Genomic DNA, 21,318 nt, shown 5'->3' with positions numbered 1-21,318 from the left:
TGGGTCCCTGTGGCAGCTGAGAGCGTCTGGCCTCCAACAGCTGGCCTGGGGCGGTGGTGGATGGAGGCCACTCAGAGCCCCTACCCTGTGCCCTGCGCACAGTGCTTGGACTCTCAGCCGACTCCCTGTTCCTGGCCCACCCTTGATCTGGCCTGGCATGGCAAGTGTTAAGGAGGGTGGCCGTTGTCTGGGTCCGACATTTGGAGGTGGGGGCTCTGTCCCTTTGCCTGCTTGATGGCAGGCAGCCAGTGGTGCCTCCAGCCTGTCCATGTGCTGCAGCAGCTGCCCCTGCCATTCCCCTCAGACCTCTGCCCCCCCAAGACCGCAGCTCTTCCCTCAGCCCTTGAGTCCCCCCAAGACCTCAGCTCTCCTCCCTTAGACCTAGAGGACCCCCTGCCCAGACGGCCCAGCCCTCCTCTTCAGGTCCTTGTGAATCCCTGAGGCTCTGAGACCACAACCCTGAGTTGGGTCCCGGGCCTAAGGACCCCCCTGCTCTCTCCGCTCCCGCTTCCCTTCTGCCAGCCTTTTAGGTTCTGGGTCCGCAAGCACTCCCGTCCACCCTCCCCCTAATCTTAGGAACCCTGAAGGCAGTGTTTAGAAACTGATGTAATTTCTGACGTGGAGCCGCGGGCCTGGGAGGGGAGGGGACCTGCCTTGGGGATGGCCGCTGCTGCGAGGTGCCCCCCACTCTGCGAGGGGCCCTGTTAGCTGAGGGTGGGAGGGGCCGCCCTTGCTGCTGAGTCAGAGGGGGCCGGCCTGGGCGTCCTGAAGGGCGGGCAGGCGGGAGGCTCGCGCAAGCGGTGGGCAGGCCGCAGTGCCGGCAGGAATCGCACGGAGCCAGAGAGCCAGGCGCCGTGAGCCACAAGCCCGGAGCCCGCGCCCTCGAGCTCAGCGCCACGGCCTGCCTACCCTTCGGCCCCGGTTGCACCTTGTGCCGAGGGCGTCTCCTGGACCTCTTCCCTGTGCCCCGCCCGCCGCCCTCGACTCGCCAGCGCCCTCGACTCACCGGCTCAGGCAGCCATGGTGGCCGGCATGCTCATGCCGCTGGACCAGCTGCGGACCATTTACGAGGTGCTCTTCCGCGAGGGTGTGATGGTGGCCAAGAAGGACCGGCGGCCCCGCAGCCTGCATCCCCACGTGCCCGGTGTCACCAACCTGCAGGTCACGCGCGCCATGGCCTCCCTGCGGGCGCGGGGGCCTGGTGCGGGAGACGTTCGCCTGGCGCCACTTTTACTGGTACCTCACCAACGAGGGCATTGCCCACCTGCGCCAGTACCTGCACCTGCCGCCGGAAATCGTGCCCGCCTCTTTGCAGCGGGTGCGCCGCCCTGTCGCCATGGTGATGCCTGCCCGCCGCACCCCCCACGTGCAGGCCGTGCAGGGTCCCCTGGGCTGCCCGCCCAAGCGGGGGCCGCTGCCAGCCGAGGACCCTACCCGTGAGGAGCGGTGGGTCTACCGCCGGAAGGAGCCTGAGGAGGGGGCACCTGAGCCCCCTGTGGTGCCCGCCACCACACCAGGGACCCTGGCGAGGCCTGGCCCGGAGCCTGCCCCAGCCGCAGGTAGCTGTGTCCTGGCCCCAGGGTGGGGGATGGGAGGGGGTGCTGGGGCCTGGGCCTGGTGGGCTGGGGTGGGCAGCCAGTGTGCAAAAGCTTTGCTCCCGCCAGCAGGGGGCGCTGTTTCTGCCTGCGCGCTCTGGTCAGTGGACCCACAGGGCTCCTCCTCCTGGCTTGAGGACCTTGGGGTGGGTAGGCCAAGGAGGAGCCGGTGGGTTACTGCCAGCCCATCCCCAGGCACACCCCGGAGCTAGGGGTGGGGCTTGTGGTTCTTGGACTGGCAGGACCAGCTGTTAACACAGCCCTGGCCGCACCCTCAGCCCTCTCCCCAGCGTTGCCCTTGTCCTATGCCCTGCTCGCCCCCCCCCGCATCCCCCCTCCCCCCCCCCCCCCCCCCCCCCCGCCCAGCGACTTGTCGGCCCTGAGGCCCTCTCAGCAGGAGGTGGGGGCATGCAGAGGAGGTGCTGGGATGGGACAGCGGTGTAGCTTCTCTCCAACAGTGTGGGTGACTCCCTGACCTTTCTGAGCCTTGAGTTTGTCCGGTTGGGGTGGCACCTGCCCCCATGGTTGTGTGGCACAGACGTGAAACTGTGACTGGCCGTTTGGTCGGCTTGGGGTTGGTGATGGCCTAGACGGGCAGCCCTGGGTTGGGGCGAGAAGAGCAGACCCTAGGTAGGAACATCTGCCGCGGGGCCTGAGGCCAAGGCATGGCGGGTGCAGGGCCCAGCCTGGAGTCTAGGCAGATCCTTCCCAGCGGGAGCCAGGTCTCAGAGGATGGGACAGGTCCTCTCGTCCCAGAGGTGGCCAGCAAGCCCTTGCTGTGTCCCTGCTCTGTGGCATCCCTCTGTCCCTAAGCACCTGTGCTGCAGGACCCAGATGGGCAGAGGGTCCCGTGCAGCTCGAGGCTCACACATGCGCTTCTGGAGCTCATTGGCCTTGGCGTTGAGGTGGGGCAGCCCGCACCTGCTTCCGTCTCTGTGTCTCACTACCTGGGGAGGAACTTGGTTTCTGAGGGGTTGGCAGGGGGCCTGGGGTGAGGCTAGCAGGGTGGGTAGGAGTTTGCCAGGTAAATGAGCGTGGTCTGGGGACCCAGGCGCAGGCCCAGGTGCTGAGCGGAAGCGCCGGCCCTGGCCTGGTCTGGGTTGGACCCGCAAACTCGGGCCTAGGTGTGGGAGCCCATCTGGGAGGATCAGGGAGGCTGTGGGCAGAGGGGCAGCCTCGGGCTCACCACACGGCCTCTCCAGCTCCTGTCAATGGGGTGACAGTGACACCCACAAAGAGTCAGTAGTGACCAAGCACCCGGTGGCCGGCTCTCGGCCTGAGCCTTCTCCCCCAACCTTCGCCTCGCTGCTGCCCCTACCCTGCTCAGTGGCTGGTGGACAAGCCTTCTCCCCCTTCTTGGGTCGGGGGTGTGGTGAGCGCAAGCCCCTCCCCCCTTCGCTCCTTCCTTCCTTGTCTGTGGCCTGGCTGGGCTGGGCATGGTGGCTGGGCGGGCAGTTGGCCGTGGGCCAGGAGGGGAGACTGGGTGTGGCTGCAGTGGGCAGAGCGGGGGTGGGGGGGACCCCGCAGCCCTGACGGAGGTGACTCAGTCTTCCCTTCCCGGCCGCAGTCGCCGGTGGCAGCTCAGAGTTTCCAACAGGAAATGAGCTCCAGCTCCAGGATGAGTCAGGGCCGGCGGGTGTGGGCTCCCCTTCCCCTTGGTCCCTCAGGCCTAGCACAGGATCTGAGTGCCACTCTGGGTACAGGAGGACACCTAGGGTGCCTTGGGTGCTGGGTGTGGCACAGGCTACATCCAGGTCTGCAGGGGTTGTGACGCTCCACACGCTGGCTAGGAAGGTTCTGATGACATTTAGAACCATCGACTTCCCAGGGTTTTAAAAATTATCAAGTGATGAGCCACACAGCCGCCTCCTTCCTCACAGCCTCGCCCCCCAGTCAGCTTGCAGAAGGACCAGGTCAACAGCCCCTGGGGCCAGCCGCCCTGCCTACCAGAGTGGCCTTGGTCAGGTGGGCTGCCTGTGCACGTCCAGCCCCGGCTGGGGAGTGACGGACGCTGCAGGGCAGTCAGCTGTGCCTGCCGCGCCACGGTCCCCACCGTGAGGCCACCCGCCCACCTGTGCCCTGCTGGTCTGCTCCTCCGAGTGGGAAGGTGTCCACTCGCTTGTTCAGCCACTTACCAGCCAGACCCACGCCGAGTCCCGGCCCGGGAGCCCCCAGCGTCTGGGGATGGGCTGGATGCAGAGCTAGCAGGGAGGGCCCCTGTGTGGAGTGACAAGGACCACGCTTGGCCAAGAGCCGCCTGGCAGGAGGAGGGACAGAGGGAGGCCAGGTGGCGGGAGGGCGAGGAATTTGGGGTTGCTTTGTGTGATAGAAAACTCGTGGAATGGGTTTTTATATATGAATTTCATTTATGTTTCAAGTGGTAATGCTCGGCGTGGCTTAAAATTCAGAGTGAACTGAAACTTCTGTAGAGAAGAGGTACCATCCGAACGCTCTCAGCACCTGTGCTGCTCCGACAGCGTCTTACATGGCAGACGCAGGTGGCCTTCGGGGTCTTGCTTCTCCTGACCCCGCTGTGCACCTGGCTCTCCCACGCGGCTTGTCCCCCACGCAGGGGACACAGAGTCAGCGCACAGAGCTGCCGTGCTCCTTTTCACGGCGCGTGGCGCCCCAGCCCGCCTTCCGTGAGTCTGGGCTGTCTTCAGAGAAATCTGCAGAACTCTGGCAGGTTTTCTAAGCAGGGCGCGCGGGGCACGATTAGATTCGTCTTCTACTGGGTTCTGCGGTGGCTGGGCAGGCCAGCGCCCGGGGAGGGGAGGAGCGCAGAGGCTGGGACTCAGTGAAGAGATGTCACCTTTGTCAGGGCTGGAGGCCGTGGTGGCTGCACCTGAGCTGGTCGTGGGGGATATGGCGGGGAGGGGTCCAGGAGGGGCCGGGGAGGCGCAGGCTGGTGGGGCCTGTGCAGCAAGGGGGAGGCTGCGGGGTGGGCCGGGGTGGGCCGGGCAGGCACCGGAGGGAGACCGGTCCTCTGGCCCCGCCTGAGGGCTCAGGGGCTGCAGGCAGGCTGGTCCGACCTGTTGATCCGCTGAGCTTCGGCTCTGCTGGGCTTGCTGACTAAGGGGTGGCCGTGAGGAGGAGCCACGGCTCCCAGGGCTCCAGCGAGCCTGCCCTCCGCCTCCCATCCTTTCCCTCCTTCCTGCCTCTCTTCCTTTCCTCTCTACCGGTCGGCAGCCATGGACAGGTTCAGCATGGAGGAGCTGATTCAGCTGGGCCAAGGTAGGGCAGGGCTGGGCGGGGGCTGCAGGCCTTTGGGAGGGAGGGATCCAGGCCTCTCCCCTCCAGCCTGTGGCCGGGCCCTGGAGGGGCAGGACTCGGGACTCGGGACTCGGGGATGGGCACGGCTCCCTCTCAGAGGTGCCCGGGCGTGTGTGGTGTGGGATGGAGGCTCTGGGAGCTGCAGGCCGTGCCCCAGGTCCCTGGCGGGGGGCGGGGGGTGCTGCCCGCCACCCTCGAGCGAGGGACACCCTTGCCTCTGGGAGCGGTTCTCCCCCGGCTGTTGACTCCTCTGAGGAGCCCAGTCCCGTCCCAGCCTCCAGAGCTGGCTGCTGCAGGCCAGTTTCCTTCAGAAGTGAGTTTCTGAGGCACGGGGTTGATGGGCAGGAGGCTTGGGTGGCCTGGTCCTCCACCCCTTCACCCCTCCGGTACTCTTATCGTTGCCCCTGGCCTCCCCATATGGACCAGGGGGCCTCTATCCCGGCGGCCAGAAGCCAAGTGTGGTTTGCCGTGCTTTGCTACAGGCTGACCACGCACTCCAGGCAGACCGCCGGGGCTGACATCACAGCCTTGTGTGACCGAGGGTGAGCCCCTCATCCTTTCTGTGCCTTGGTTTCCTCATCTGTACGATGCAGTAATACACGGGGCTTACTCCGTAGCTTTCTCTGAGGATTGGAATAGAATGGTGCTGGACACAGGGGAAGCGCTACAAAATGGGGTACCAACCCCAGTGCTCTGTCTGCTCGGGCCTGAGGGGTCCAGGCTGCTGGGAGGAGCGGGGAAGGACCATGACCGCCATGTCCTGTTTCCTGAGCGCACTGAGGCCTGGGTCAGTCCAGGATGTCATGTGGGCCGGTACCTCGGCCCCAAGCGTTCTGCAGACCCGCCGCTGATGGGGTCTGGGTGGGGTCAGCGTAGACACTGGGACTGTCCTGGGGTGGGGAGGCACGGCCCGAGCTGGGGGGCGGGTGCTCACGTGGCCCAGCCTGATTTGACCTGAGATGTCACCTTGGGGAGGCCGTCCCGTCCCTCTGGGCCAGGTGTTGCGTCCTGTGCAGGGGGGTGGGGGGAGCCCTTGCCTGTGTGGCCTTTCCGAGTGCTCCCCCACTGCTGTCCCTGCCCCAGGAGGCCGGCAGGGCGGGGTGTGCCCCATTCAAGGGGGACGTGAGCCCCCGAGGCCCACATGCCGCTGCTCGGCCTGTTCCAGGAGGCTTCTTATTATTAGAATCACCCGTGGGAGCCTGGGGGGAGCGTCGGGTGGTGGGGTGGTGCCGCCCAGTCAGCCTGGGCTCCAGCGAAGCTCTGGGCCCAGGTGCCCTCGCTCTGCACGTCATGTTCTAAGTCTGGACACATGACGGGCCTCGCTGGGCCTCCTTGGATATTTATATCCCCCGGGCCCCCTGCCCACCCCTCCCCTCCCCCACGGACACAGGCACTGCTGCTGTCAGCGGCACCACTGCCACTGCCGGGCTCACTGTTCCCTCCGAGGGGCCTGTGACCCTCCCCACACCCATTCCCAGTCGGACCCGTGGGCTCCCGCCACTGTCCCCAATGAAGATTGTGCCGGGTAGGTGGGGCAGCCTTCGAAAGCCCGGCTGGGGCCGCGGGTGGGAGGCTCTGTCCTTACCTCTGTGCACGGTCTGCTCTCCAGGCCGGCACCTGGGCCCCTCCCCCGCACCCTGTCTGTTGTCCTGTGGCGGGTAGGGGCGTGTGTCGGGGCTCTGGCCGCTTGTCTTTGAGGGTGGTTAGGTCAGCTGCCAGGCTGGGAGGCCAGCGAGGGCTGGGGTGCTGGCAGCTGTCACCAGAGGGTACCCTTGGAGGCAGAGTGGGGTGCTCGGGCACCACGGTCGCCCTCCTGGTGGGGGTGGGGGCAGGACTGTGCTGAGGCCGCCCAGGGCCCAGGCTGTGGGGGGGCTGCCGCTCGGCCTGGCTTCCCCGTAGGCCCCTCCTCCTGGCGGGTGTGGCCGAGGGTGGGCAGGGGTTAAGGCTCCCGCTAACCTTGAGCGTGACAGCGTGATAGCTGCGCTGGGACAGCTGAGCCGGCGCCGCCGTGGGAGGGTGGGGAGCGCGGAGCGGCCGGGAGGGGGGGAGAGGGGGGCTGGCGGGAGCACAGTTGGTGCGGCGGCAGCGGCAGCAGCGCCAGGGCCGGTCTCTGGGCGCCTGGCGGACGGTGGTAGGGCGGTCCTGCAGGGGGCGGTCCCTGGTCCCGGGCGCCCCCCGCCGTCCTGTCCGCTCGGGGAAGGGAGGGGGCTGCCCGGCCTCGAGCAGCCCTTCCGAAGGGCGATTCCGCCTGCTCTGCTCTCCAGAGCCATGGAGCCGTCGGGCAGTCTGTTCCCTTCCCTGGTGGTCGTGGGCCACGTTGTCACCCTGGCCGCTGTGTGGCACTGGCACAGGGGGCGCCGGCGGGCGCAGGATGAGCAAGGTAAGCCCGCTGGTGGCTACTGCCCGGGCTGCTGTCACCAGCCGCCACCCCGTCGGGAGGCTGAGGCGGGGCGGGCAAGGGGCCGCCTCCCCCCCGCCCCTGCGTTTCCCTACGCCCTCCCCTTCCGTCCCGGGGGAGCAGCTCTGGCGCGTGCTCAGAAGCGGTGTTGCCCCGCCTCCTACCCTGCTTCTCTGGGCAGGGCCGGGGCTCTGTGGCTTCATCAGCCTGGAGCCCCCTGCTGGGAGGGGGGGCTCCGGACATGTGGGGAGTGGGTGGCAGGAGCAGTGCAGGAGCATCCAGTCCGGAAGGGAGGTCCCTCCCTAGCAGTCAGGGACAGGGTGAGCCCAGGTGACTGTGCACAGAAACCAGCTGGCAGGTACAGGCCGGGCGTCCTGGGGCAGGTCTTGGGAGAGCTCCTGCCCAGGACTGAGGTGGGGATGGGCGTGGGCGGAGCCTCCCCGCCCCTGCGCAGAGGTGAGGCAGGGCCAGGGCCTAGGAACGCCTGGGACCGGCAGCCAGGCTGTGCTCTGCCCGCCCCCTGCTCCAGGTCACCCGCTCTGGGCTGTAGCCCTTGGCAGCAGCGGCGTGCAGCCCAGGAGGGTGGGGCCTCCACTCAAGCGAATGAGCTGGGGGGCGGGGGCATGGGGACTGGGGTTCTGGCCAGAGGGACTGCCTCCCTGGGGACCTGCCGGTCCGCACTGGGCATAGCCTGGAGTGTGGAGGCTTGCCCTCAGTGGGGGTGGCCAGAGCTGGCCCCTGACAGGGATGCTGGGCCCGCTGGGCCCTAGGTCTGAGTCCGGATGGGCCTTCTAGGCGTGGCTTTGGGGGCTGGAGAGCAGCTGGTGACTCAGCTGCAGGGACGGTCAATAAAAACCGCTCGGGCCAGGACTTCTTTGCTGCGGGTTGGTCCTCCCTCCCTCAGCCTGCTGCTGTGCCCTGTCCCCACGTGGGGAAGGGGCTCCCCTTCGGCCACTGTCCTAGCCTGCTCCCCGTCCCTGCTGCCCTTGGTGCCCCTCCTGCTCTGTTCCCGGCTGTCTCAGCCCCTGCTCCCCGCACTGCCCCCAGCCTCTCCCTCGAATCCGGCAGGGAGCGTCGTCCACGGGAGCGGTTATCTTAGGGAGTTCCCAGGCCTCTTTGTCTTCGAGGGCAGCCTCCCCCTGCCCCCAGTCCTCCAGGCCTAGCCGGGTCCTCTCCCTCCACGTAGGGGCGCGGCTTCCAGGCTCACATTGGGCGGGGCGCCCGCCGGGGGCAGGTTCTCGGCGTCTGGCCCGCCGCCGCGGCTGGGGAGGGTGTGGAGAGAAGAGCTGGCGGCCCCGGCCTCACGGGTGGGCTGGGAAGCAGACGCTGCACTGTCCTGTGTGCTGTCCCCAGGGCGCCCAAGCTCATGGCTGCGCCCGGCACACGGGGGGCGGGAGTCGCTCTTGCCACGCAGAAGGAGGTTGTGCTGGAACGGCCGTGCTGGCTGGATGGGGGCTGCGAGCAGGCCCGCAGGGGCTACCTCTACGGGCAGCTGTGCTGCGTAGGTGGGTGCATGCGGCTGGAGGGTGGTGGTGCAGGGGGGTCACCTGCCTCTGTCTCCTTGTCATCTCCGCCGGGTGCTGCCCCGCCCAAGTGCAGCCCCACCCGCAGGCTCGGTTCCGGAAACACCTGGGGAGGAAGGCGGAGTGAGGTCCCCTCTGCCCCTTTGTTCCCTCTGGAGAAGGGGGAGGGGGAGGTGGGCGGGGCGGCTTGGGCCTGGGCCTCGGCTTCTGGGCACCAGGCAGTTGGCAGTCGGCCGCGTGAGGGGAGAGGGAGGAGCTGGGGGCGGGGCTGCAGGCCCTCGGCCTCCCGCCTCTCCTGGGCCGAGGTACCCTTCTCCGTCTGCAAGCTTCCTGTCCCAGGGGCGGCTCCACTAATCGTGGCGGGCTTCCAGCCTTAGTTTCCATATCTGTAGGAGGGGGCATCGATACTCTTCAGAGGGCAGGGGCAGCTCTAGGGGACGCTGGGCTGGTGGACAGGACAGGGGTCAGGCAGATGTGCAGGCGCACCAGTGCTGGGGAATGCCCTGGGGAGGGCCGGCTGAGATGTGCTGCAGCCTGGCCTGTGGGGAGTCAGGCGGGGCAGGGCCGGCCTGGGAGGGGTTGTCTCTGGGTTTGAGGGCCCGAATAGGATGGACAGGGGAGGGAGCATCTACAGCTAGGAGCGAGGGGCTAGTAGGCAGGGCTGGAGGGAGGGGCTGTGGAGGGGGGAGAGGACGAGCTCTGAGACCCTGGGGGGAGCTCAGAGGCAAGAGGGCGTCCAGGGGGGCCGGGCGCTGGAGCCAGGCTTGGGAGGAGGAGGTGGAACCCCATCCCAGACGGTGAAACAGCATCCTTGGAGGCCCCTCGGTGGCAGAGAGAAATCTGGAGAAGGAGCTGGGGCTGGGGCCTGGGCTGGGGGCTCACCAAGTCCAGTGGGTCCTGCTTGTCCTGGATTCCCTGCTCCAGCTCCTGGCTCATTCCCAGGGGCCTCGTGTGTGTGCCCCTCCCCAGAATGACACCCCTACCCCTGCAGGCAGAGACCTCACCTCCCTGTTACAGCTGGACTAGCCCCGAGCCTGCATACAGCAGGCGCTCGGTACAGGCTTTATGAACTTCTGCTGGGATGAGCGGCTGCGTTTCTGCAGGATCCAAACCCGGGGAGGGGCAGTGGGTGTTAGACCTTCTCGGTGACCCTGTCCTGGGAGCGCTGGCCAGTGTGGGGTCAGATTTGGGACTCTGGAGCGCCTCTGGAGGGTGAAGAGCTGATGTCCGTGGGGCCTCTCCAGGCCCTGCACAGAGGCTGCGGGGTGTGTAGAGCAGATGCAGAGTCTGGGCTTGGGGCCTGAGGGGCCTCTCCGAGGTCGGGAGGGATGTGGCATTCGGCAGAGCCCCTAGGGCCGGGGTGGGGTGTAAGCAGCGCCACCTGGCTGGGGCACCCCCTCCCCCGTGGGCTTTGGGCGCCCTCCTGTGGCTGCAGAAGGGCAAGCGGGGATGGGGGGGTGAGGTTTCCCCGGAGCAGAGGCCAGAGGCCGGAGGTGCTGTGGGCATGGGCGGCAGCGCTGACGGCTGCATCACATCACATCTGACTGGAAAATTCTGTGATGGGGCGGTGCATTCTTTCCTGCGGTGGTCGGGCAGCCTGGGCAGTCCCCACGCTTCCAGGGGAAGCTGTGTGCGAGACCAGAGGGAGCAGGCCAGGCGGCACCCGGTGCCCTTTGTCCTCCCACCTTCACAGCCCAAATAGCTGTTATCTGTGCGCCCCACCCGTCCTGCCCCCACTGCCCCCAGGTGCGGCTTCCTTTCCTGTGAGTCACCGTGCGGGGGAGGGGGGCCTCCCCATCCCTGACTCACTGGCTGCCGCCCCCCCCCCCCGCCCCGTGCTCCCCTCTGGCCCCAGACCTCCCCTCCCCACCGTGGGGCAGAGTTCCTGCGGCTCAGGGCTGGGCAGTCCTGCTGGGTGAGTCAGCGCTCGGCTATGTGCCCCCTCCCGCCCTGCTGTGTGCTCTGCCTTCCTATGGGGCACTGCTCCAGGACGTGCCTGGTGGGCAGCTCGGGGAGGGCCCGCCTGGCACTGGACCATAGTGGCCCTGAAGCCAGGGGCACAGTGGAGCCTGGCTCCCACCCCACAGAGAGCATGTAGGTCTATGAGAAGGGATGATTTAGGGGGGCTGCAAGGAAAGGATGCGCGCTTGCCCCCCCCAAGCCAGGTGTCACTCAGCTTGGGGGTCCCTCCTTAGAGCCCCTCTAGCAGGTAGTGTGGGCAGGCACAGGGGTAGCCCTGGGCTCGGCAGCCCTGAGCCGGTGCTTGCCCAAGAGGTGTGACCCGTGGGCTCCCTGGGCCCAGCGGCACTCAGGTACCCTCCCTGTGGGGGGACCCTCCTTCGGAGTGGCCATGAGGAAGGCGTGTGGTTCCCTGTGGTTCCGGCGAGGTGCCAGGTCCCCTTGTACCCCCGGGTCCCGCCAGGGGCTGCAGCGGGCTGGGTGGGTGAGGAAACCCCTGGGTTTCCTGTTTCTGTCGGGCTGTGGGTGTGGCCATGGGGGAGGGGTCATCTTCCTCCTTCCCGCAGGGACACTCCCTCTCTGGGGGTTGTGCAGGGTGGGGTGGGGCTCCAGGGGCGGGGACAGCAGTTGGGGAGTACTGCGGGCCGGGCGTGGCCCCACCGACTGGGCTCTGAGCTGAGCTGAGCTGAGCCACTGAGCGAGCACCTTCGCCGCTGTGTGCCGCACACCAGAGCACAGCACCTGGGGACTGAGGGACCGAGCACCGAAGGGGTGGGCGCGGCATCATGTCTCAGAACTGGCTCCAAGTGCCCGAGCCCAAGGGCCTGGGTCACAAGAGAACCAGCTCGGAGGACAACCTCTACCTGGCTGTGCTCAGGGCTTCAGAGGGCAAGAAAGGTAGCGGGCACTCCTCGCTCGGCAGGGCAGGCGTGGGGCAGGAAGGGCCCAGTTCCTGCCGTGGGAAACGTGGCACTGGGTGGGGTGGGGCCCAGACTCTGAGGGTCTGAATTTGGGGGACAGACTGAGGTGGCTGGCGCCACGGGGAGCGTGCTGTGTCCTGGCCCAGGTGCAGAGCTGCCGGGGTCGGGGGGCCAGCCACCCGTGCCCAGCACAGAGAGGCCGGCAGTGGCCTGTGGGCCTCGGGTGTCGGGCAGTGTGGGGGGGGACAGCTCGCTGTGTGCCGGGAAAGGCCCACTGCCCCGTGGGGAGGAGAGCTTCACCCTCGCCGCATCCCTGCCCAGCCCAGGGCCCTGGGGGGCAGCCTGTGGGGGGGGGGCAGGCCGGGACCTGTGTGCCGTGGCTCCAGGCCCCCCCAGCTCCAGCGGGAGACGGTGAGGAGACCCAGCGGTGGGCCCCGTGTGCCCGGCCCTCCCCACCTGTCCAGGGCTCAGGAGGGCGGCGTCGGGCAGGGGCAGGGAGGCTGGGTTGCCTTGTGAGGCTGAGGCCCCCTTCAGGCGCCAGCCGCTGTTATCTGCGTGGTGGTCGCCTCCTGGGGGCTCGCAGGGCTCCTCCCAGGCCCCAGGTAACCTGGCCCTGTCTCTCCCAGATGAGCGGGACCGTGTGCAGAAGAAAACCTTCACCAAGTGGGTCAACAAGCACCTCATCAAGGTTGGTGGCATGCGCACACGTGGGTGTGTGCAGAAGCGCCCACGTTGCGTGCGCGTGTCGCAGGGGCTGAGGAGACTGCGGGTGGGGGTGAAGGAGCGTGCCCCTGGCCCTCCAGCCCGAACAAGGGCCCGCACGCCTCCTGCCACCCAGCCGCTCGGGGCCATCCCTCTCTGCCCTGGGAACTCACCTCCCACCTCTGAAACCTGTCCTTTTCTGTCTGCTTCCTCCCCTCGCTCGCTCCTGCCTCCTGTCTCTGTCCCCCTCCTCCTTCTCTCCGTTTCTCCTGGTCTCTCTGTGTAGCACTGGAGGGCACAGGTAGGTGCCTCCTCGGGGGTGGGTGTCTTCTGTGGGCCCCTGCCTCATGCCCTCTGGGCCTGTTGGTGGTTCTGGGGACCTGCGGCCAGCCCAGTCCTCTGTCCCTGCAGGCACAGAGGCACATCAGTGACCTGTACGAAGACCTCCGTGATGGCCACAACCTCATCTCCCTCCTGGAGGTGCTCTCAGGGGACAGCCTGGTACGTGCGCCCAACCGCCCGCCCCCTCCGAGGCCCCGCCTGCGTTCCCTCCTGGGGTCTTTCCCCGTGCCCTCTCCGTGTCCAGCCTGGCCTCACCCCCCACTGCGCCTCCTGGTCCGGAGTGTCGGGCCTGGCCCGGGAGCGGCCCGCGGCGCACAGCCCTGCTGCCCTCCGTGCTGGAGCCTTGACACCGTAACCTCACGCTCTGCTCTGCTTTGGTTTCTCTGCTGCTTGGACTCTGAACTTTGATCTCTGCCCTTTACCCTTTGCCCTGCTCTGGCCGGGCAGCCAAGAGAGCGGGACGTAATCAGGAGCTCGCGCCTGGTGAGTGGTTGTGCCCGCTGGCCACGGCGGCACGTGGGCTCCCTGAGACCAGGAGCCCAGCTCACCCAGGGCCGATGGCACTTGGGCTGGCAAACGGCCCTGCATCCAGCTGCCTGCCATCGTGCCTGCCGCACTGCCTGGGCCAGGGCTGCCACCACCCGGCAGGAGGACCCCTCCCCCAAAGCCACCGCCCTCCCCCCGTGGCTTCCTGGCTATTGTCTCCTCCCCTCCCCCTCCTTCCTTCCCGCAGCCTGGTCCCTGCTGGGCCTGGCCCCTGGGCCAGCGGCCCCCCCTTCCCAGCTGGGGCGGGTGGACCCGGGTCAGGGAAGGGCTGCTGCCCCGCTGGGGAAGACCCTCACTATAGATGCCTTGGGGGTTCTGAGGGCGGGCAGACGCCGCAGCCATAGGACGGGCTGTGACCGGGCCCTGGGGCCGCTGACCGGCCCTGCTTCCCCTCCCAGCCGCGGGAGAAGGGCAGGATGCGCTTCCACAAGCTGCAGAACGTGCAGATCGCCCTGGACTACCTCCGACACCGCCAGGTAATGCCGCCCACCTGGCCGCGGGCCCCAGCCCCCTTCTCCGGCCCGCTCGGGGGCACGACTGAGGGCAGCTTGCTCGCAGGTGAAGCTGGTGAACATCAGGAACGATGACATTGCCGACGGCAACCCCAAGCTGACCCTCGGCCTGATCTGGACCATCATCCTGCACTTCCAGGTAGCATGGCCGCCCGCTGACCCTCTGCCGCCCCCGGAGTCTCCGGCGGGGCTGGCCTGGCACCCGGCTAGGCGTGCGGCCTGGGAGCTGGGGCCCTCAGCATCCTGGCACTTGGAGCCTTCCCGCCAGCCCGTGCCGCTGCCCTGTGCTAGCTCCGTGGCCTCAAGGCCCAGGCCTCTCTCCAAGGCCTGCCTATCCCGTGCCCTCTGGCCCTGACTGGGCAGGGCCCGCAGAGCCTCCCTGCAGAGGAATGCATTCTCTACTCTTGGTGTGGCCTCCTGCCCCAGGGAAGGTTCTAGAGAAGCACCCCACTGCACGGGCTGACTCACCCACTGCCTGCCCGGCCCGCACAGGAAGCCGCAAATCTGAGAGCTGGGCAGGCAGAGCCTGGCTGGCACAGCAGCGGAGTCACACAGGCGGGCAGGCCGACAGACAGATAACTAGGGCCAGGCAGGCGGGGGAGCAGACAGGCTGGCAGACCCAGGCCTGAAGGATTGGACGAGTGCAGGGCCCGGGCATTGCAGTGGCCGCGCATGCTCAGTCCCCGGGACATAACCCTGGCCTGCAGCCAGGGAGGCCCTGCCCCGCCCCCTGCCCCGCCCCCTGCCCCTCGTGACAGCCTTTTCTTGGCCTGGGACTTCTGGGTGAGCTCCATGCGCCCACCATCCACCAACTCTGATCCATGCCTGCCTTGCGGGGTGCGGGGTGTGCCCCAGGAGGAGAGAGCCCAGGGCACCCACCCTGTGGCGATGGCAGGGGCCTTGCGGGGTGCGGGGTGTGCCCCAGGAGGAGGGAGCCCAGGGCACCCACCCTGTGGCGACGGCAGGGGCTGGGGGCCTGCCATTCTGTGGCAGCCGCTGCCTAGAGTGGCCTCGGCTTGTGACACTGAGGTGTGGCGGGTCCCTGCGGCCCCAGCCTGCCTCAGCTGGCCTGGCAGCTCCCGTGCACCCTGACCGGGCGCCGGGCAGGTCGGTGGCCGTGGCTGAGCTCCCGTCTCCTGCCCGCTGTGTGGGGCAGATCTCGGACATCCAGGTGAGCGGGCAGTCGGAGGACATGACAGCCAAGGAGAAGCTGCTGCTGTGGTCCCAGCGCATGATAGAGGGCTTCCAGGGCCTGCGCTGTGACAACTTCACCTCCAGCTGGCGAGATGGCCGCCTCTTCAACGCCATTATCCATCGGCACAAGTACGCGGCCCGGGGCAGGGAGGGCACTGTGGGTCGGGGGCATCCCTGCAGCCCCTCAGCTGGGCAACTTCAAACGAGTGGGGGCCAGGAGGCGTCTGCCGCCCACGGGGACCTGCCGCCCACAGGGACAGGCACCAGCGCCAGCCCGCCTCCCTGGGAGGGTGCAGGCGAGTAGGCCCAGCCTTACGCACGCACTTCCCGCCTCCTCCCGGGACCTTCCTGAGGCCGTGCCGGCTTCGAGGCCAGAGGACAGCAGCCTGCTGGTTTTCAGAGCCATGAGCGCTGGCCCCACGTGGACACCCCAGAAGGGGCCTGTGTGGGGTTGGCCCTGCGGGGGGCCCAGGCTGACCGGCACCCCACCCTGTGCCTGTGCCCACTGTAGGCCCCTTGAGCTCCTGGGGCCAGGGCCCAATGTGTGCAGCACCTGCAGGTGGGCTACCTGGGTGGGTGGGACTGGACGCTAGTGGGGTGGGGGTGTTTTTCAGGATGAGCGTGTGCTGGGGGTTCTGTGTCTCTGGGGGCCTGAGGAGGGCATGTCTGTGCGCTGACCTGCCCGGTGGGCCTCGCTGCCCCTGTGTTCCCGCCTGCCTGCCCCACCCGCCCCTTTGCCCACAGGCCTACGCTCATCGACATGAACAAGGTGTATCGTCAGACCAACCTGGAGAACCTGGACCAGGCCTTCTCTGTGGCAGAGCGGGACCTGGGGGTGACAAGGCTCCTGGACCCTGAGGGTACGTGCCGCGGCCCCCGCCTCACTCTCTCCTCCCCTGCCGCTCGCTGAGGCCCCTCTGACTCTCTTCCCCTGCAGATGTGGACGTCCCTCAGCCCGACGAGAAGTCCATCATCACCTACGTCTCATCCTTGTACGATGCCATGCCCCGGGTGCCCGACGTGCAGGACGGGGTGAAGGCTAATGTGAGTGCCGGCCGGCAGGCCCGGGGCGGGCAGGGGATAGGCGGGCCCCTGACGGCCCGTCGCCCCCCTCCCCAGGAGCTGCAGCTGCGCTGGCAGGAGTACCGCGAGCTGGTGCTGCTGGTGCTGCAGTGGATCCGGGCACACACGGCTAGCTTCGAGGAGCGCCGCTTCCCCTCCAGCTTTGAAGAAATCGAGGTGGGTTTCTCTGCTTAGCTGGGGTCCTGTGCCCGCTGTGGAGCCCCAGGTTTGGCTGCTGACACCTCTTGTCCCCAGATCCTGTGGTGCCAGTTCTTGAAGTTTAAGGAGACGGAGCTTCCAGCCAAGGAGGCGGACAAGAACCGGTGCAAGGGCATCTACCAGTCCTTGGAGGTGAGGGGGGTCCTGGAGGGAGGGGAGCGGGGGGCATTCTGGAGGTGAGTGAAGCTGCCCAGGAGCCCGGGGCCTGTGGGGTCCCCTCCAGCAGGCTTGGCCCGGCCTTACCACAGAGCTGGGACCAGGGCTGTTTCAGGTCGGGTGGGCCGGGGGCCCGGGTGACCCCCAAGCCTCTGCTGGCCCAGGCCTGAGCTAGGCCCCTGCCCACAGGGGGCGGTGCAAGCGGGCCAGCTCAAGATGCCCCCCGGCTACCACCCGCTGGATGTGGAGAAGGAGTGGGGCAAGCTGCACGTGGCCATCCTGGAGAGGGAGAAGCAGCTCCGCAGCGAGTTTGAGAGGTGGGCGGGCGCTGGGGTGGACGGGGCAGCTGGGCGGCGGGTGGGGCCCTGTGGTGGCAGGGAAGCCACCCCGAGGGTGAGTCACTGCCCGGGGAGGAAATGCCCCCTCCCCGAGGCTGGGAAACCCACACTGAGCTGTGGGCCGCAGGCAGGCTGGCGGGTAGGCCGGGAGCAGGAGGGGAGCTGTGCTCTGCGGCGGGGAGCCTGGTGGCCAACGCCACTTACTGGGGGTCCCGTGGCTGCTCTGGGCCGCAGACTAGAGCGTCTTCAGCGTGTCGTGAGCAAACTACAGATGGAGGCCGGGTTGTGTGAAGAGCAGCTGAACCAGGCCGACGCCCTGCTGCAGTCGGTGAGGGGCGGGCACGAGGGTGGGCCTGGGCGGGGAGGCTTGGGGGAGGGAGGCGGGCCCTGAGCGCTCCTCCCTCTGGGTGTGGAGCAGACTCTGACCGCTAGCTTCGGGCAGAGTTGGCTCCTGGGCACCAGGCCCGCCCTGAGCTGCTGCCCAGACCCGTGGGGCCCAGAGAGGCAGGACTGTGTGGGCCTGGACAGGGGCTCTCTTGGGGAGAACTTTCCAGGGGTGGGAGCTGGAGGACAAGACCACGAACCGTCCGGCTTCTGGGCCCTAGTGGAGGCCTTTGGACCCGGTCCTGGGTCCCCCAGAGAGGTGGGGGCTGCGGGTTTCACCAGAAACATCAGAAGAATGTGCCGTGGTGGACGGGGAGGAAAGGGAAAGGATGGGGGTGGGCCTGGAGGCAGCGGGGGAGCCCCATGCAGGCAGGCGGGTGGCGGGGTGGCCAGGCTGTGAGTCAGGACGACCACCTTGCAGGATGTCCGGCTGCTGGCCTCAGGCAAGGCCCCGCAGCGGGTGGGCGAGCTGGAGCGGGACCTGGACAAGGCGGACAGCATGATCCGGACGCTGTTCAACGACGTGCAGACTCTCAAGGATGGGCGGCACCCGCAGGGCGAGCAGATGTACCGCAGGTGGGCCAGGCCCCCCCCCACCCCCAGGGCCTGGGGAGGGCACCCCGCTTCCGCTGACCCCTCCTGACCCCTGCCCCGCCCACAGGGTGTACCGCCTGCATGAGCGTCTGGTGGCCGTCCGCACCGAGTACAACCTGCGTCTGCGGAGCACGCCGAGGCACCCGGAGCTCGAGGACTCCACCCTGCGCTACCTGCAGGACCTGCTGGCCTGGGTGGAGGAGAACCAGCGCCGGCTGGACAGTGCTGAGTGGGGCGTGGACCTGCCCAGCGTGGAGGCGCAGCTGGGCAGCCACCGAGGCCTGCACCAGTCGGTCGAGGAGTTCCGGACCAAGATCGAGCGGGCGCGCACTGACGAGGTGAGTGGGGGCCGGGCGGTGGGCGCGGGCCAGGTCCTGGCCGCCGCAGGCCTCACCTCTCCTCACCTCCCACAGGGCCAGCTCTCCCCGGCCACCCGGGGCGCCTACCGAGACTGCCTGGGCCGGCTGGACCTGCAGTACACCAGGCTGCTCGTGAGTGGCGGCCGGCTGGGAGCCGCGGTGGGGGGGTGGGAGGGGGCGGGGGGGTGGGAGGGGGGCGCGGGGCTGACACATTCCCCGCCTGCCTGCTCACAGAGCTCCTCCAAGGCCCGCCTCCGGTCCCTGGAGAGCCTGCATGGCTTTGTGGCCGCCGCCACCAAGGAGCTCATGTGGCTGAGTGACAGGGAGGAGGAGGAGGTGGGCTTCGACTGGAGCGACCGCAACACCAACATGGCCGCCAAGAAGGAGGGCTACTCGGTGAGGCAGGTGGCCAGCCTCCGGGCCCTCCCCTCCCACGACTGCCCTCCCCAGTGCGGGTCCGGCTCCAGACCCCGGGTGGTGCTTGGCGGGAGACGGGTGGACCCCGACGCGGCCCTGGCACCGCCCCTGAGAGCCCTTGCCTCCATGTCAGGCCCTGATGCACGAACTAGAGCTGAAGGAAAAGAAAATCAAAGAGATCCAGGGCACCGGCGACCGCCTGCTTCGGGAAGACCACCCTGCCCGGCCCACGGTGGAGGTGGGGTGGGGATGCAGGGACCCCCCCCGGGCCCCCCTGGTGTGGTGGGGCAGGGCTGGGGGGATCCCCCCGGGCCTCTGTGCGGGGCAGGGCCCGACGGGGCCACGTGCTGTGCTGCAGTCCTTCCAGGCGGCCCTGCAGACCCAGTGGAGCTGGATGCTACAGCTGTGCTGTTGTATCGAGGCGCACCTAAAGGACAACACCGCCTACTTCCAGGTGAGAACTGGGCTCCCCAACCCCTGGCTCCGCTGCAGTGACCTCGAGGAGCCCCTCGGCCACCGCTGCGGATCTGGGGCCCCTCCCCATGTCCGTGCGGACGTGGATAATCGACCCCGCCCACTGTCCCACGGACCTCGCGTCAGAATCCTCCCCGGCTGTTGGGCCCAGCCCCTCCGGCCCGTGCTGGGGCAGCTTTGGCCGGGGGCTCTCGGCTGTTGGCCTAGCGTTGCCCATTTCTGCCGCCGCAGTTCTTCTCGGACGTGCGGGAGGCTGAGGAGCAGCTGCGGAAACTGCAGGAGACGCTGCGCAGGAAGTATACCTGTGACCGTTCTATCACCGTCACTCGGCTCGAGGACCTGCTGCAGGACGCCCAGGTGAGCCGACCACCCGGGCCCCCGCCGAGCCCAGGGCCGTGCAGCCTGGCAAGAGACAGACGCTGAGGCCCGGCCTCTTGGCCTGTGGGGCTGGAGGGGCACAGGCAGTGGCAGGCGTCGAGGTGGCAGGGTCCAGGGCCAGGGGGGCACAGGGAGAGGCTGGCCCGGTGTCTGGGCTGCATCGATGCTCTGGGAAGGTCCCTCTGGAGGCGGAGCGTGGTGACTAGAGGTGCCAGCAGGGGTCAGGAGGCACGATAGGGGCTGGAGGTCAGCACAGTGGGGCGGGGGTATGGGTGAACCGAGAGCTTAGCGGCAGGGTCCTGGCCTGGGGGCAGGTGGCTGGCCAGAGCTGGTACGAGCCTCCCCCACCCACACAGCCCCTGAAGGGAGTAGAGGCCTGAGTCAGCTGCTCTGTTGCCAGCCACGTCACCACGGGCAGGTCCATCAGCATCTCGGGCCTGACAGTCTGGGGCAGGCGCAGTCGGGAGGGCTGAGGAGGACACAGAGGCAGCTGAGTGTGCTGCTCAGGTGCCCTGGGGCAGGGAGTGATGGAGGAGAGAGGAAGCTGGCAGGCCCTGCCGCCTGGAGCTCCTGTGGTCAGGAGTGGGGGGCAGCAAAGCCTGGGGTCCAGGAGGCCCCCTCAGTGGCAGCATCGGCCCAGGAGGGGGCGGGAGAGGTGCAGGCAGCTTCCGCGTGGACCCTGACCTGCAGCCTTGGACGGTCCTCCATCCCTCGGAGTGGCTGGATGGGAGGAGGTGGGCGACCTTCCACAGCAGGACAGGGGAGGGCAGAGGGGAGAGGACGCTGTGGGGCCCTCCCCTGAAGGACGCCACATGTGACGGGGGCTGGGGAAGCCCTTCGGTCCTAACTGGGAAGGAAGGAGTGTCGGTGGGACCGGGCGCCTGTCCTGGCTGAGTGCCGAGCCCCACAGCATTCTGGGGGCAGTTGGAAGGACGTGGGATCTCAGGGCGTAGCGGGGGTCCAGGGGTGCTCCTGCATTTCCCGGGGTGGGCACGTGGGTCCTCACAGACCCCCGTCTGGGTGCTCGGTGTCTGACGCCGGGTGATGGTCTCTGAGCTGCCCCTCCTCTGCAGGACGAGAAGGAACAGCTAAACGAGTACAGGGGGCACCTCTCGGGCCTGGCCAAGCGGGCCAAGGCCATCGTGCAGCTAAAGGCCCGCAACCCAGCACACCCCGTGCGGGGCCGCGTGCCGCTGCTGGCCGTGTGCGACTACAAGCAGGTGGAGGTGAGGGCTTGGCCGGGCAGGGTGGGCCGGGCAGGGTGGGCATGGGTGTGGGTGGGGCCACGCTGCGATGCTCTGACTGCCTCAGGTGACCGTGCACAAGGGTGACGAGTGCCAGATGGTAGGCCCTGCGCAGCCATTCTACTGGAAGGTGCTCAGCAGCTCCGGCAGCGAGGCCACCGTGCCCTCCGTGTGCTTTCTTGTGCCCCCGCCCAACCAGGAGGCCCAGGAGGCCGTCGCCAGGTGCGTGGCCCTGGGTGTGCAGCTGGAGAGGGTGGTGCCGGGCGGGTCCCCGGACACCCCTGACTGTGCCCCTGACTGGCAGGCTGGAGGCCCAGCACCAGGCCTCGGCTGCGTTGCGGCACCAGCTGCACGCGGAAATGAAGAGCCTTCTGGCCTGGCAGAGCCTCAGCCGCGACATGCAGCTCATCCGCTCCTGGTCCCTGGCCACGGTACGACCGCCCCGCTGGGCACTGTGGGTGGTGCCGGGCGGCAGGGGTCTTCCTGCGGCCGTGCTCAGCCCTCGTGCCGTCCGCAGTTCCGCACGCTGAAACCAGAGGAGCAGCGCCAGGCCCTGCGAAGCCTGGAGCTGCACTACCAGGCCTTCCTGCGGGACAGCCAGGACGCCGGTGGCTTCGGGCCTGAGGACCGGCTGCAGGCTGAGCGCGAGTACGGCTCCTGCAGCCGCCACTACCAGCAGCTGCTGCAGAGCCTGGAGCAGGGTAGGCGGGTGCCGCCGGGGCGGGGGTG

General features: G+C 68.3%; 1 protein-coding gene across 1 annotated transcript in view; it reads left to right on the top strand.

Moving 5' to 3' along the window:
• The first annotated feature begins 833 nt into the window (after window positions 1–833).
• Window positions 834–21,318, top strand: part of LOC132508372 (plectin-like) — a 34,424-nt gene continuing 13,939 nt past the window's right edge. Inside the window, 24 exon segments of the mRNA XM_060128541.1 lie at window positions 834–1,194; window positions 1,196–1,559; window positions 12,295–12,356; window positions 12,782–12,871; window positions 13,657–13,734; window positions 13,817–13,909; window positions 14,927–15,093; window positions 15,709–15,824; window positions 15,902–16,008; window positions 16,084–16,203; window positions 16,282–16,377; window positions 16,591–16,718; window positions 16,974–17,067; window positions 17,545–17,699; window positions 17,785–18,055; window positions 18,131–18,208; window positions 18,311–18,472; window positions 18,627–18,731; window positions 18,852–18,947; window positions 19,199–19,324; window positions 20,419–20,571; window positions 20,657–20,811; window positions 20,894–21,020; window positions 21,107–21,290. Coding sequence (XP_059984524.1) covers window positions 1,021–1,194; window positions 1,196–1,559; window positions 12,295–12,356; window positions 12,782–12,871; window positions 13,657–13,734; window positions 13,817–13,909; window positions 14,927–15,093; window positions 15,709–15,824; window positions 15,902–16,008; window positions 16,084–16,203; window positions 16,282–16,377; window positions 16,591–16,718; window positions 16,974–17,067; window positions 17,545–17,699; window positions 17,785–18,055; window positions 18,131–18,208; window positions 18,311–18,472; window positions 18,627–18,731; window positions 18,852–18,947; window positions 19,199–19,324; window positions 20,419–20,571; window positions 20,657–20,811; window positions 20,894–21,020; window positions 21,107–21,290 — 3,301 coding nt within the window. The 5' untranslated portion in view covers window positions 834–1,020.

This window comes from Lagenorhynchus albirostris, chromosome 17 (assembly GCF_949774975.1).
Source record: "Lagenorhynchus albirostris chromosome 17, mLagAlb1.1, whole genome shotgun sequence".
Lineage (NCBI taxonomy): Eukaryota > Metazoa > Chordata > Mammalia > Artiodactyla > Delphinidae > Lagenorhynchus > Lagenorhynchus albirostris.
The sequence above is the reverse complement of the archived record's forward strand: the minus strand, read 5'-3'. Positions and strand labels throughout refer to the sequence as shown.